The sequence below is a fragment of the Eumetopias jubatus genome, unplaced genomic scaffold, assembly GCF_037043125.1.
Source record: "Eumetopias jubatus isolate StellerSeaLion01/CBP00866 unplaced genomic scaffold, mEumJub1_p1.0 scaffold_16, whole genome shotgun sequence".
Classification (NCBI taxonomy): domain Eukaryota; kingdom Metazoa; phylum Chordata; class Mammalia; order Carnivora; family Otariidae; genus Eumetopias; species Eumetopias jubatus.
The window spans coordinates 86,234,142-86,246,906 of record NW_028274822.1 but is presented as its reverse complement, the minus strand read 5'-3'; the positions used below and the strand labels follow the sequence as shown (position 1 = coordinate 86,246,906).

At 51.6% G+C, this 12,765-nt stretch overlaps 1 protein-coding gene across 2 annotated transcripts in view; it reads left to right on the top strand.

Moving 5' to 3' along the window:
- The first annotated feature begins 3,864 nt into the window (after nt 1–3,864).
- The window catches only part of KDM2B (lysine demethylase 2B), a 117,528-nt gene continuing 108,627 nt past the window's right edge, over nt 3,865–12,765 (top strand). Inside the window, exons 1-4 of one of the 2 annotated variants that reach the window (XM_028116449.2) lie at nt 3,865–4,101; nt 5,172–5,316; nt 8,263–8,341; nt 9,613–9,659. In XM_028116449.2, the coding sequence (XP_027972250.1) occupies nt 4,069–4,101; nt 5,172–5,316; nt 8,263–8,341; nt 9,613–9,659 (304 nt within the window). In that variant the 5' untranslated portion in view covers nt 3,865–4,068. Of the gene's footprint in view, nt 4,102–4,460; nt 4,499–5,171; nt 5,317–8,262; nt 8,342–9,612; nt 9,660–12,765 lie in introns of those variants that run through there. The other variant, XM_028116452.2, reaches the window with a different exon arrangement.

The following is a 12,765-nucleotide window of genomic DNA, read 5'->3' as shown; positions in this document are numbered from 1 at the left end:
TCAGGAAGTGGTTACCCATTTCTAAGGCTTCCTGCCCCATCACCAATGATCTGTCCTTGAGATCTGGGCAGGTGGGACAATCATATCTAACCAGTATCCCCAGGTGCCCACAGTGCTATGCTTTTGGCAGGCACTCAGAGTGAGTGGTTTAAGGAATAACACTCCAAATATTCACATTGTACCAGATGGCCCCTTCGAGGAAACCTTTGCAGACATCCCTGTCCCCTTCCCCCACTCATCATTCCAATACTTCATTTTCTCAGGGTCCCTTCTTTCATTCCCCAGATATTTCCAGAAGGCTGATTATAGAGACACAGTGCCAAATCAGACTCTGAGATATATCTAGTCTGGTAGGTGAGTTAAGACAAATTCCGGAAAACACTGTAAGTTTGCACTGTCCAATAACATAGACACTAGCTACATACAGCTATTTAAATTTTAATTAAAATTAAATAAAATTTAACATTCATTTCCTTAATCTCACTACCCACATTTCAAATGCTCAGTAGCCACATGTGGCTAGGGGCTGCTGTTGGACAGCGCAGACACAGAATATTTCCATGACCGTGTCCTAGGGGAGAGCCGGGCAGGGAGGCATCAGGAGCGGTAAAGCCTGTGAGCTCTGGATTCCTACAAGCCCTGGGTGCGGATCCTGTCTCTGTTACTCTACAGCTGTAAAATCTGGGCAAGTAACTTGACCTCTCTTTGAGCCTCAGCCATAGAGGTGGGGAATTATAGACCCTCCCTCATTGGGGCTTTGGGGAAAAAAGGCAATAGCAAACGGGAGTGGCTTTGCTCAAAGACCGGGTAAGCACTCAAAAATCAGGAGCTCCTATAATTATGTACGAGAATGGCTTCAGTTTCTAAAATCTTGGGGATTCCTAACTCCCTTGGGAGCTGTCTGTCCACTCCCTGTCCAGGCTGGAGTATGTCTACAATCAGAGCCGGTTCTTCGATATCCCTGCTGTCTTAAAGCACAGAGCTGCTCAATCAACCTTTGATGAATGAAGAAATGAATGAATGGGGCCAACCCGGCCAGGATTTGACTGGGTCTTTTGTAAGAATGAGAAGGAGGGTCCGGGAAGTCATTATTACTAAGTTTCAAATACAACCGGCCTGGTCTTTTTTTTTCCCTACAAGAAAAAGTACCTCTCTTGGAGAAGCACCTTAATCTTCCCTCCCCTCTCTCACCTACTGCCCACGCCTCTGGGACAATTAGGCAGCACTAGGAGCTCAAGGGTCTTGGCCCTTCCCCCTTTGGCCCAAAATAACCTCCTCCCCCACTTTGAGCAAATGCCTGGAATTCTTTCAACGGGAGGACAAAGCCTTTCATCTGCCAATTACTGATAAAGGGAAAATGCAAATATCTCTGGGGAAGGTGATCCATCAAGGGCCCAACATTTACTGAGTGACCACTTAGGACCAGGCGGTAGGGTAGGCATTCTGGGGGAGTCCGAGGGAACAAGCCCCCCCCTCCGTTGGCCCATTCTTCTCTTTGGTCTGTAGTTTCCTCACGGTTTGTAAAGGGAAGGGATTAAATTAGGTGACGACTCAACCCCTTCCCACTCTGACAGGCCAGGAACTCCCCATTGGGGTGATATATGGACTTAACTGTTTTTGCACTGAGGTGCTTGCCATCGGATCTTTTCCTGACACCAGGCTTTGGGGACCCCTCTGAGGCCACATGGAGAGAGAAGGGTCCCTGGGAGGAAAGGAGAATTAGGATCAAGCAGTCTATTTTGGTTTTGCCTTACTGCACTTTACTTCCTTTCCATGACCCTCCAGCCCAGACGCCCTCCTTTGAACATGTTCATTTCATTATGTGGGAACAAGGAGGGTGGTCAGTATCCAAAAAGGCTGTGATGGCAGAACCAGGCTCCAGTTTGAGCCCTGGTGACTACACTTACAAGCTTGTGGCCTTGGGTGAGTGGCTTTGCCTTTCTGAGACTCAGTTTCTTCATTTGTAACATGAGGAATAACAAGACTATTATTCTTCGAGGGGTCTTCTGTGAGAGAGGAGCAAAGAAGATGGTCCCTGGGTCTTGACAGAGGCTGAGGGCAAAAACCCTTCTCATTCCCACTAAGCTAACCTGGGCTATGTCAGTTTGGAAATAAATTTTGATATTTGCCATCTAGTGAACTGGGATTAAAACAAACCTCAAAGAACAGTTTTTAGGGGTGGGTGGAAAAGAATATAGGAAGACAGGACAGGAAACTTTAAGGTGAGTGAGGGGGAAGCTGTCTCTTAGGGTGACCAATACAGAGCGGATGGTTCATATCCGATCTCTGATGGGGAAGCCACTTCCTCTCCACACATCTGAGCGTTGAGGAGGGAGGATATTGGCTTGGCGCACAGGAATCACCCCGACTGCTCATGTCTGTGAGCCTCAGTTCATCTCTCTGCAAAATGACCTGCTCCAACTATCCTACAGGCTTAATGGCAGAAATAAAAATACATTTAAGGTTTTTGGTTTTTTTTTTTTTTTTTGGGCCAAGTCGGCTACGAGCATCCATGTTCTTTATTGGAGCTGCGTTCTGTTGTCAATTCCTCCCGATTGTTACCCCAAAGAGCAGGCCCAGTTGGACTGGAGGAATGTTTAGGGCCAGCCTTGCCCATAATCCAAGTCGACCTGACTGTTGTTCATAATGGAATCACAGGAAGGCACCTTTAGGACTCCACTTTTGGGGGTAGTCATAGCCAACCAGTTATACTGAGGGAAAGCAAGAGAGAGCCAGTACCTCTGCCAAGAATTCCTACAGGATTCATCAAGGGGCACCCAAAGTTCCCCGCGCCCCATCCCTGAGCGTCTTGCACCTTTCCACCGACTTTTCTCCTATAAACGGCCAATAAGGGCTTACCCTTCGCCTGCTTGCCCGCTGCGTTAGGAGGCGCCAGATCCGATTCTCTCGGTATTTCACTCCTGAGCATCTATTTCCTTCTCTTGGCGAGCGCAGAGACCTTTAAAAACTGTCCAACTTCTGTTCCAGGGCTCGTCGCCTAGTAAAGGACTCCACAGACGCGGGCAGGATGAATGAATGAAAGGCAACGTCTTCCGGTCAGCTCGGGTCTGAAAAGGCTCTGGTCTGGCTGTATTTCCTGTACCTGCGTGTGTGTGGGTCCATATCTTTGAGTCCGGGAGTTTAAAAGTTATGCAGTCCGTACAGGTATGGAGCTGCGCTAATTTCTTCCTGAGCCCCCAAATGCCTCCTCCATATGGCAGGTCCTCATATGGGGGTCTGGAGAGGATCGCCCCCCCCAAGCAAGACATGCAGCAGAAAAGAAAAAAACAATTATATATACAAAGCTCTTTGAATTTGGGTCGGCCACGTAGGTAATGGGGTGGGGTGGATGAAGGAAGAGGAAGAGGGGTGGCCCGTGGGGGCCGTGGGCAATGGGGGCAGGGATTGAGGTGGGGGGTCTTTTTTGGGGGTGCCAGGCCTCGGGGGCTTTCTAGCCAGCAAGCTCGGCTTGCATTTCCGCGCCTCCCGCTGAGACCAGCCGTGCAAATCTGCACCTCCCTCCCCACCCCCTCCTCCTTCCCTCCCTCCCTGCCCCGCCATCTCCGGGATGCGCCCGCCGCCTGCAACTCAGCCCTCCAAAAGTCAGCTCTGCACACAACTCCCGGGCGGCGGCGGCGCCTGCGTGCAAGGCGCACTCGTGACCCAACAACAAAACAGCGATGCCAGGGCGCTAACGGCGCCCGGTGCCTCCCGGGCGCCCTCCCCGCCCCACACCTCCTCGGGCAGCCGCCCCCGCCCCCCCCATCCCGGGCCGAGTGCCCCCTCCACTAGCCCGGCCGCGGGCTCAGAGCGCGATCGGCAACAATGTTTACGTTCCGGGGATTATGACGTCGACGCCTCCCCCCCCACAACTGCTGAAAATGGTTTCCTAGGACTTTGCAAACGGATCTGCTTAAGTGTTGGTGCAAAACTTTGTAGATCTCGGCTGTGGCTTGCTTTATTTATTTATTTTTTGGTTTGTTTTCTTTGGTCTTCCCTCCTTCCCCCCTCCGCCAAAATGCAGGGGGCAGGAGTGTTGACAATTAATTGGTGAACTCTCCTAAAAAAATGGAGGCAGAGAAAGACTCTGGAAGAAGATTGGTGTGTAGCTTTTTTTTTTTTTTTCCAAATCTGTATCTGGTAATGATAGATCTATTTTTTTTTGTTGTTGTTGTTTCTTGCTGCCTTTTCTTTCCTTTTCTGTATTTTGCAAGAGGACCGGAAAAAATATAATAAATTGCATGCAAAAGGAAGCAAGCAGCTTACTCCTCCAGTCCCTTGTGAGGCGCAGAGTCTCAGACACTTAAGTGGGGAGGTGGTAGCGGGGAAAGGCGTGGAGAGAGGCTGAGCGGGCTCGGGGTTCGCCCGGAATCTGGGGGGCTGCAGGGCCCGGCGCTGGGCGGTTGAGGGAGGAGGCAGGGGATGCGGGGAGTGGTGGGGGAGTCTCCTTAGGAAGTGAGTGTGCGCGCGCGCTTGTGGGGAGATGAGGCAGCTGCTGGTGCGTTTTGGGGTCTCCGATGGGAGCTTTGTGGCGGGCCGTCTGCCTCTCCCCCTCCCAAGCCCCGACCTCCCCCTCCACCTCTTCTTCTAGCACTGGCGGGCGGTCGGCGGGGGCGGCTGGGGTCTCAGCCCTTCCATTTCAGCTTTCCAGCTTCCCGAGTAGCTCGGGGGCGGCTCCAGCCTTAGAAATGCCGCCGGCCCCCGGTTCCGGCTTTCCGGCTCTGCCGCGGCGGCCGCCCGGGCTGCTGTTAGCGCCGAGCCGGGCGCTGCGGTGGCTCCTCCCGGGGCCTACAAATGCCCCGCCAGCCCGTGCGCGGAGCCCCCTTCGCGGGTTACATAACCAGGCTCCTGGCCGAGTGGGCAAAACTCAACACCTATCGGGGGTGGGGGGCAAGGGGGAGCCCCCCTGATGTCCTTTCCACGGCCTCCAAAGATGCAGGAGGGGAGTGTCCTGTGTAGGGCACAGCCGGACCCCGGGGGTGCGGGCCCCTCTCGTTATCCTGGTTTTCAGCATCTTTGGCATTTGCGCAAAGTTGCTCGGGTCGCAGTGGTGGGGTGCGGGTGGGGGGGGGCGCGCAACTCCTGCACCTGCTTGAGCTGGGCCTAGGGTAAGAGGCGACCCCCCAGTTCCCCCAGTAATGCCTCGGGCTCTCTGGTTTGGGTCCCCGCAGCGTCCGATTGACCGCCAGAGGTACGACGAGAACGAGGACTTGTCGGACGTGGAGGAGATCGTCAGCGTCCGCGGCTTCAGCCTGGAGGAGAAGCTGCGCAGTCAGCTGTACCAGGGGGACTTCGTGCACGCCATGGAGGGCAAAGGTGAGACGCCCCCTCCTCGGGCCGCCCTCCGCGCCGCGGCCCGAGCGCACGTGGGGAGGGAGCTGCCGGTGGCTGGGTTCGTATTTCGCGCCCGCGTCCCCCATTCCAGGGGATCCGGTGACGAAACGAGGCCGAGCACTGGGGGGGTGGGGTGGGGTGGCGAAGGAGGAGGGCAGGCGGGAACGGGGGCCGGGCGTGGGCCTAAGACCCGGCCCGCGCCCACAGCCGGCCCCAGGGTGGGCAGAGCCGGGGGACCGGCGGTCCGAGGGACCTGGGGACTGACGGGTGGACGGAGGGAGGGCGGGTACGCGGCATTCTACCCCTCCCAGAGCCAGCCTAGCTTCTTGTGCTGAATGAGGTGCGGCTGCCTGACTGGGAGAGGGGCTGGGGTGCCCCTGGGAAGAGGACCCCACTAGGCCTGAAGCTTCCCAAACCCCGTCCCATTTCGGGCCCTGCCCGTTAGGAGCTGGTGCTGGGGATGCTCGGGTCACGGAATGATGCTTCCTCAGCCCCTGGGTCTGCGGAACCCTGCAACCTTCTGGTCTCGGCCAGATTTGAGCAGGGCCCGGATGAGTTCAGAACTGTTGGTCGGAGCTCCCACTTATGCCTGAGGCCTCTGGCCCTTCAGTCTTGACAGTTTGAAGTCGGGACTGGGGGTAAGAGAGTTTTACTCCCTCCGGCTTCAGGCTGAGATCCCTGACCCCTGTAGTTTGAAGTGAAAATGTGGGGTACCCCTCTGGGGAACAAAGTTTCTTCTCAGCCTGAGACCTTGAGAGCTCTGTCCCTGGTAGGCCCTGCCAGTTTAGAGAAGTTGGGGAAGCCTCTGGGGTTTTGGGGTGTCACTCCAGCCTGAGACCTTCAGGGCCTGAGTTTCTCCCTGACCCTAGTATTAGGAAGGTGTCTGGTGGTGTCCTGCCAACGTTGGGGTGATGCTCTGGCTTGGGTATTGAGACCTCCAGAGGCCCCGTGTGACCTGTGGTTCTGCCTGTGGAGTTGGGGTTTTGGAGATGCCCCTGCCTACCTAGGTACTTCCCTGGGCTCTCTGGGGTTTTTAAGTTGTTTTTTTTCCCTCTTAGATATTCAAGTTTCCGTTATAATACACCGTTTTCATTTTGTTGACTCCCCCCCCCACCCCCACCCCTTGGAAAACCTTCCATCCCTCAGTGAGCTGATGACAGGGGCAGTGCCTTCCCCTTCAGGTTCTGGTTGAGTGGCTGGGGCTTTAGGTTAGCCCCCAGAAGAGACAGTCCTGGCTTTGCATTTTTGAAGTTTCTCTTTTGTGCCCACTGCTTCCTGGGGTGCTGGGCTTCAGTGGTAGGGGGTAGTTGTTGGGGGAGGGAAGAAGACATTTCTTTCAACCTGCCAGGTCTTTGCACCCTGAGGTAGACCGTCTGGGGGGCTAGTCTCAACTACAGTCAAATTTCCTTAGCACAAATGGGATTTCAATTCCTTTTGTTTCTTTCCCATTTTACTGAGTTTGGTGGATCCTATGAGAAAACAACATGCAAACTCTTCCTAGTCATTTGTGAGGAATTCTCAGCCCAAGATCTGAGTGTTTTCTCAAGCTCATTTGAGGAAGTTGAAGCTGAGGAGAGTGGGGGTGGGGGGCGGGCTTTGGGTGTGGGTGTGTAGGGGGTAGATTCCAGCTAGGGAGAGCCCTTAAATCTTCTGTCCAGGCTCTTTTCAAAGGAGAGGGCCCTAGCGATTTGGTAGTTAATTCAGATCTGGCCCCAAAACTTCGAGGGAGGAGCTGAGAAACAGAAGGAGCCCTTAGCCTGGATTCAAAATAGAAGCTTCTTAAACTTCTCTGCCTTTAAATCCTTAGGAATCCCCATTCACTGTGAGCCCCTGGGGATCTGAGCTGCTAAGGTCAGGGCTTTCCCCAGCTCTGGTTTTGTTCTCTTCCTCTGCTCTGAGCAGAGTTGCCTTGGCCTCCTCCCCCACCAAGCTGCCCTGGTGAACTGTTTGCCTGGGGCAGGGGCTCCCGAGGCCTGTGGTCTCTCCTATCTCTCCTCCAACTGGCCAGGGAGGGCTTGTGGCCTTGTGGCCTTGTGGATTGCTTTGGTTCACCTCAGGATTTGGGGATGTGATGGTTTATCTCAGCCTCCTTCGACTCCATATTTAGGGGTAAGTTTCGGTCAGATCCGCTGGTTTTGGAACTCGAGGAAAACGTAAAAACGAAGGCCTCCTTCATTCTCCAGGGCTTTTGAGAAGGGATTTGGGGGTCTACACTGGACAAAGCTGAAACGCAGCACTACCTTGTGAATTGGCTTTGGGCCTCACTGTGCCCTCTTCACGCTGCCTTCACCTGGGGGGAGCGTCCTGGTGGAAACAAGGATGGCAGTAGCTGGAGCAGAATTACACTATTAAGACAACAAAGCTATGCCCAGTTCTGTAGTAATTTTGGCACCAAATACACAGTTTCCAGGGAAACCAGCTTTTCCCCCCCTCCCCTTCACTATGCAGGATATTACAATAAGATCTTCCCCGATGCTCAGCTACAATGAGAACCCTCCTCCCAGCCTCCTCTCTGGGGCTTCAGATCCTCCCAGGTGGTACTCTTCAATTTTGCACTGCCTTTAACTTTCTGAGCTCAGCTTGGGGTGCATTTCTGTGTCCCTCTTTCTCAGCGATGGCTGGGGCCTTGGGGCCTTTTCTGTGCGGGGCTCTTTCATGAGTCTCCCTCCCCACCCTCCCTGGCCTTGGGCTGTTCATTGACAAGTTCTGACCCGTGGGGCATGCAGGGAATGACTGAGTAGACAGAGGAGCTGATAGTTGGCATGGGCTTTGCCTGCTCCATTTCCTTGTCATTTGACAGGGATCTCTTGCCCTAGAGCTGGAGCCTGCATCTGGTATAACCCTGTTCTTTCCTCTGACCGATTGATTGTGGCTCAGTCTGCTCCTTCATGACTTAACCAACCTGTTTTAATTCCAATATCCAAACAGATTTCAACTATGAATACGTGCAGAGAGAAGCTCTCAGGGTTCCCCTGATATTTCGAGAAAAGGATGGACTGGGGATTAAGTAAGTTGCCTAAACGAATTGCTTCTTCCCATGTCTCTCTCCCTGACGTAGTTGGTAGTTTGGAATAGATTTCTTCTACCCTTTTCCCACCTCTCATCACAGAGAAGGATCTTTCTTCGTTATCCGGGGAGACTCTCTCTTTGTTCAAGGCCTGACAAAGGGGAAAAACTCTCCAAAGATTGGTCTTTTTCAGAGAACTTGGGCAGAGAGGACAGAGGGTACTAAAACAGTGTTGACTTCTTTCCCTGACCCACCCCAGTTATGTGCAGGGACTTCTGAAGGAGAATTGTGCCCCCCTCCCACGTTAGGAAACTGAGGCAGGGCCTGAGCTGTGAAGGGATTGGCCAGTCTCTAAGCCCAAAGGCAGGGCACCTAGAGACATATTTTTCTACTCAGACTCCCACTATGTGGGAAATTGGTTCTTTTCTGTGGAGGGCATGTTTCCTAGGATGCTAGGCTCCAAGTCTCCTTTTTCTCTGCCTGCCCCAGCACCTGCCTCCCCCACTGTGTCTTGTTTGGTTTACATTGTCTTAGAGATCTGTCAGAGCTCCAGGTGGGGTGGGGGAGAGATCCGGGAAGAAGGCTGGAAGAACAGGTTTGCGCCCCTTGGGCAGGGGTGGAGAGGAGGCTGCTGGTATCATCCCAGCCTGCCTCCTCTCCAGCCTCCACTACCAGGCTTGCTCAAGAGTCTCATTCCTAGGGTAGAAATCAAACCTTTGACATCACTGTTAATTAATAGCGAAGGTCACCCCAGTCATTAGAGCCGGGGTTACCAAATCCCTGGAATTGGAATGATGTGTGTCTTTTTTTTCCCTTTGAACTTAAAGGATCCCTGCAACTCCTTTTATGGAGAGTATTTGCTAGAGGAAGAGACACAGAGAGAGCTGCCCACCCTAAAAGAGAGTGGGTGTTTGAATGCCCGGCTCTGGGACTTACCCTTGACACCACGGTTCAGTCTTCCCCTGAAAAGTGGGGTGGACGGTGGATGTCCCATCTTTTCTACGGCAGTGCTGAGTTCATATTGGGGAGAGTGAGGGAATTGGTTTGCCTACTGGGGTGAGGAAAGGGCTCAGTGGTTGGAGAGGGACCCTCCCTTGGGGCATTGACTTGGTCTATCACTCTTCCTCTGGATTATCTGATTTTGGGTTCCCAAACTGAGAGCAAGGGCACCCTCTTGGAAAAATGGCCTTTCCCTTGCCCCCAAGGTTGGGTTGGGTTGAACTCTCTTGTTTCTGGCCTCTCAGCAAATGCCTATACTCCTCTTTTTCCAGGATGCCTGACCCTGATTTCACAGTCCGAGATGTCAAACTCCTAGTGGGTAAGTTGCTTGCTGTGTGTGCAGCTCAGAGATGCCAGAAGTAGGGAGGACAAGGGGCAGGAGGTCTTCACCACCCGCCTATTTAGATTTCTAACTGCCTCTGAAAAGAAAGTCCCCGTGGGAAGAGGCAGGAGCAGGTGTGAGCTGCAACCGTCTCATTCTGGAGAACAGGTCAGATTGGAAAAAGCCATAAGAAGCTGTACATAAGGGTGTTTGCCAGCGCGCAGTTTTATGAGGCTGATTTGGACCCTAGCCTCCATCAGCAACACAACCTTAGATCTCTCCTTTGCGTTTGTTTGTGGGTTGCTGGGTAAACACTGGGTGCTTTGTGACCCCTGAAAGACTTTCAGACTTTCGAGGGGAGGGATCATTCTTCCTGCTTCCTCAGGGTTCTAGACAGGTCTAGGGTGGGGTTTGCCATCCTAGCCAGCAAGTGCTTATTAACTCCCTGAGCACCTGCAGAGTGTAGCTGATCACTTAGTGCTCTGCAGGTGGCATTTCAAATGTTACGGAAGTCCTTCAATAAATCCATTCTTTCCAGAGGTGTTTCTCAGTTAGCTCCTACATGGTGGGCAAGTTCAGAGCTGTGAACATGACAGACAAGATCCCTCTCCTCGTGCTTAGAATGACACGCAACAAGGAAGTAAACAGTTTTTAAAAAATCTGTATCTTTTTGGAGGGTGATTAGGCCTATGAAGAAATAAAGCAGGATATTGGGATGGAGCGTGATGGGAGCTGTATTTATTTTATTTTTTTAGCTTTTATTTATTTATTTTTTTTAGAGATAGAGAGAGGGGGATGCGATGGTGGGGGAGGAGCAGAGGGAGAGGGAGAGAGAATCTTAAGCAGGCTCCACGCCCAGCGCAGAGCCCTACTTGGGGCTCTATCTCATTACCCTGAGATCATAACCTGAGCCAAAATCAGGAGTCGATGTGTAATAGGTTACCAACGAAGGCGCCCAGGCACCCCTGGGAGCTGTATTTTAGATGGGGTGGTCAGAGAGGGCTTGTGTGTGTGTACATTTGGACAGAGACTTGACTGATGAGAAGCCAGCTGTGGGAAAGAACATGCCAGACTGAGGAACAGGCCAGGTCAAAGGCCAGGAGGTGGGGGAAGAGTAGAAAGAGAGGGAGAGGTCACAGGGCCAGGGCCATGGGGGGCCTTATAGGCGCTGGCAGGGAATTTGGGTCTGACTCCTGGTGTGAATGGGAAGCCGCTGGGGAGTTTTAAAGTAGGGCAAAGGAGGTAAGCTATGCTATCTGATCATTTTCTTTGGGAGAGGGTGAAAAACATTTTTTTTAATTGACATAAAATTCATACACCATAGAACTCACTACTGAACCATTTTAGAGTGCACGATGCAATGCTTTGAGTACATTCACAGTGTTGTGCAGCCATCACCATGATGCCATTTCAGCACGTGGATCCCATACAAAGTCAACCCCCAACAACCAGGGATGTGCTTTTTGCCTCTGTGGGTTTGTCTACCCTGGACATTTTGTGTAAGTAGAATCACCCACTATGTGGCTTTTGTGACTGGCTCCTTTCACTCAGCATCCTGTTTTTGAGGTTCATCCACGTTATAACAGGTGCCCATGCTTCATTCTCATTTGTGGGTGAGTAAGATTCCACTGGACGTGTGTGCATAGACTACATCTTGTTTATCCATTCGTCAGGAGATGGACATTTTGGTTGTTTCTATTCCTCGTCTGTTATACATAATGCTGCTCTGAATACTTGTGTATGAGTTTTCGTGTGAACATACGTTTTCATTTCTCTTGGGTTTATACCTAGGTAACTGGGTCATGTGGTAACTATATTTAACCGAGGACCTGCCAGACTTTTTTCAAAGCAGTTGGCCATTTTGTATTCCCATTAGCAATGTACAAGGGCTCCAGTTTCTCCACATCCTCGCCAAAACTCGTTCATTGCCTGTCTTTTTGATGATCGCCGTCCTAGTGGGCATGAAGTGGTGTGATATGATTTACATTTCATAAAAGCCGACTCTGGTGGCTGTGTGGGGTGGAAACAGCTAGCCAGTGGTTGTGTCAGATATTCCAGCTAGAATAATTGACCACAAAGTTGTTAACAGCTACTCGGAAGGGAGGACCCATCAGCTATAAGGAGATGGTGCTGATGATGGGTAGAAGAATCTCAGTTAATTGGCAAGGACTTGCTCAGGGGATACATTTTTTTAAGCTGGATTCTAGAAATGCTGAAGGAGGTGAGCATCAGAGCAGAAGGGGCAGACTTTCCAACACTGTGCAGAAGATGGGACAATGGACCCCCAAAATTAAGTCTTGGCACCGACAACCCACTCCGGTGCCTCAGCCCTACCCAGTGCCTTTGCTGTTGGACAACCTTAGTTTGAAGCCCAGCTCTGCCAGTTGACTGATTTGGGGCAAGCTGCTTAATCAAAGCCTCAGTTTTCACATCTGCAAAATGGAGCTAGTAGCAGAATCTGCCTCAAAAGAGGATCTTATAAAGAGAACGAATGAAGGCTTAGCATTATGTTGTCTGATGGGTGTTTGGTGAATGGTCCCTGATGTTATTTATTATAAGGGCAGGATGTGGATCTGATGAGATTTTCTTTATGAGTAAGGATGAAAGCCAGATTCTCAAGTCTGAGGTTCAGACAACATCAGAGTCTTCATAATGATGCTCTTGGCCCTTTTTAGGAACTTAAAAGCCCTTTGCAGTTTTCATTATACTATAGTCATATGCCAGGTGCTCCTTCTTTCTTTGTGCCTCATTCTTCTGGTTGTCAAAGCAAGAGGACTCAATTAGATGGTCCCGACATCCTTGTCAGCTCTCGAAAAGTCTAGGATGGCAAAGAAAGTGAGGATAGTAATACCTGCACCCTATCTCTCTTGGCATTTCTGTGAATATCAAATGGATTGATGGGTATTGAAGTGGTTTGTGAAGGTATAGCGTGTTCCGACATTGGGAGGGGTGCAGTTAGCATGGTGCATTATTATGCCCATTTTATTTTATTTTTAAAAGATTATTTATTTATTTGAGAGATAGAGCGCGTGTGCGAGCATGAGCAGGGGGGAGGGGCAGAAGGAGACAGAGAGGGAGAAGCAGACTCCCTGCTGAGCAGAGC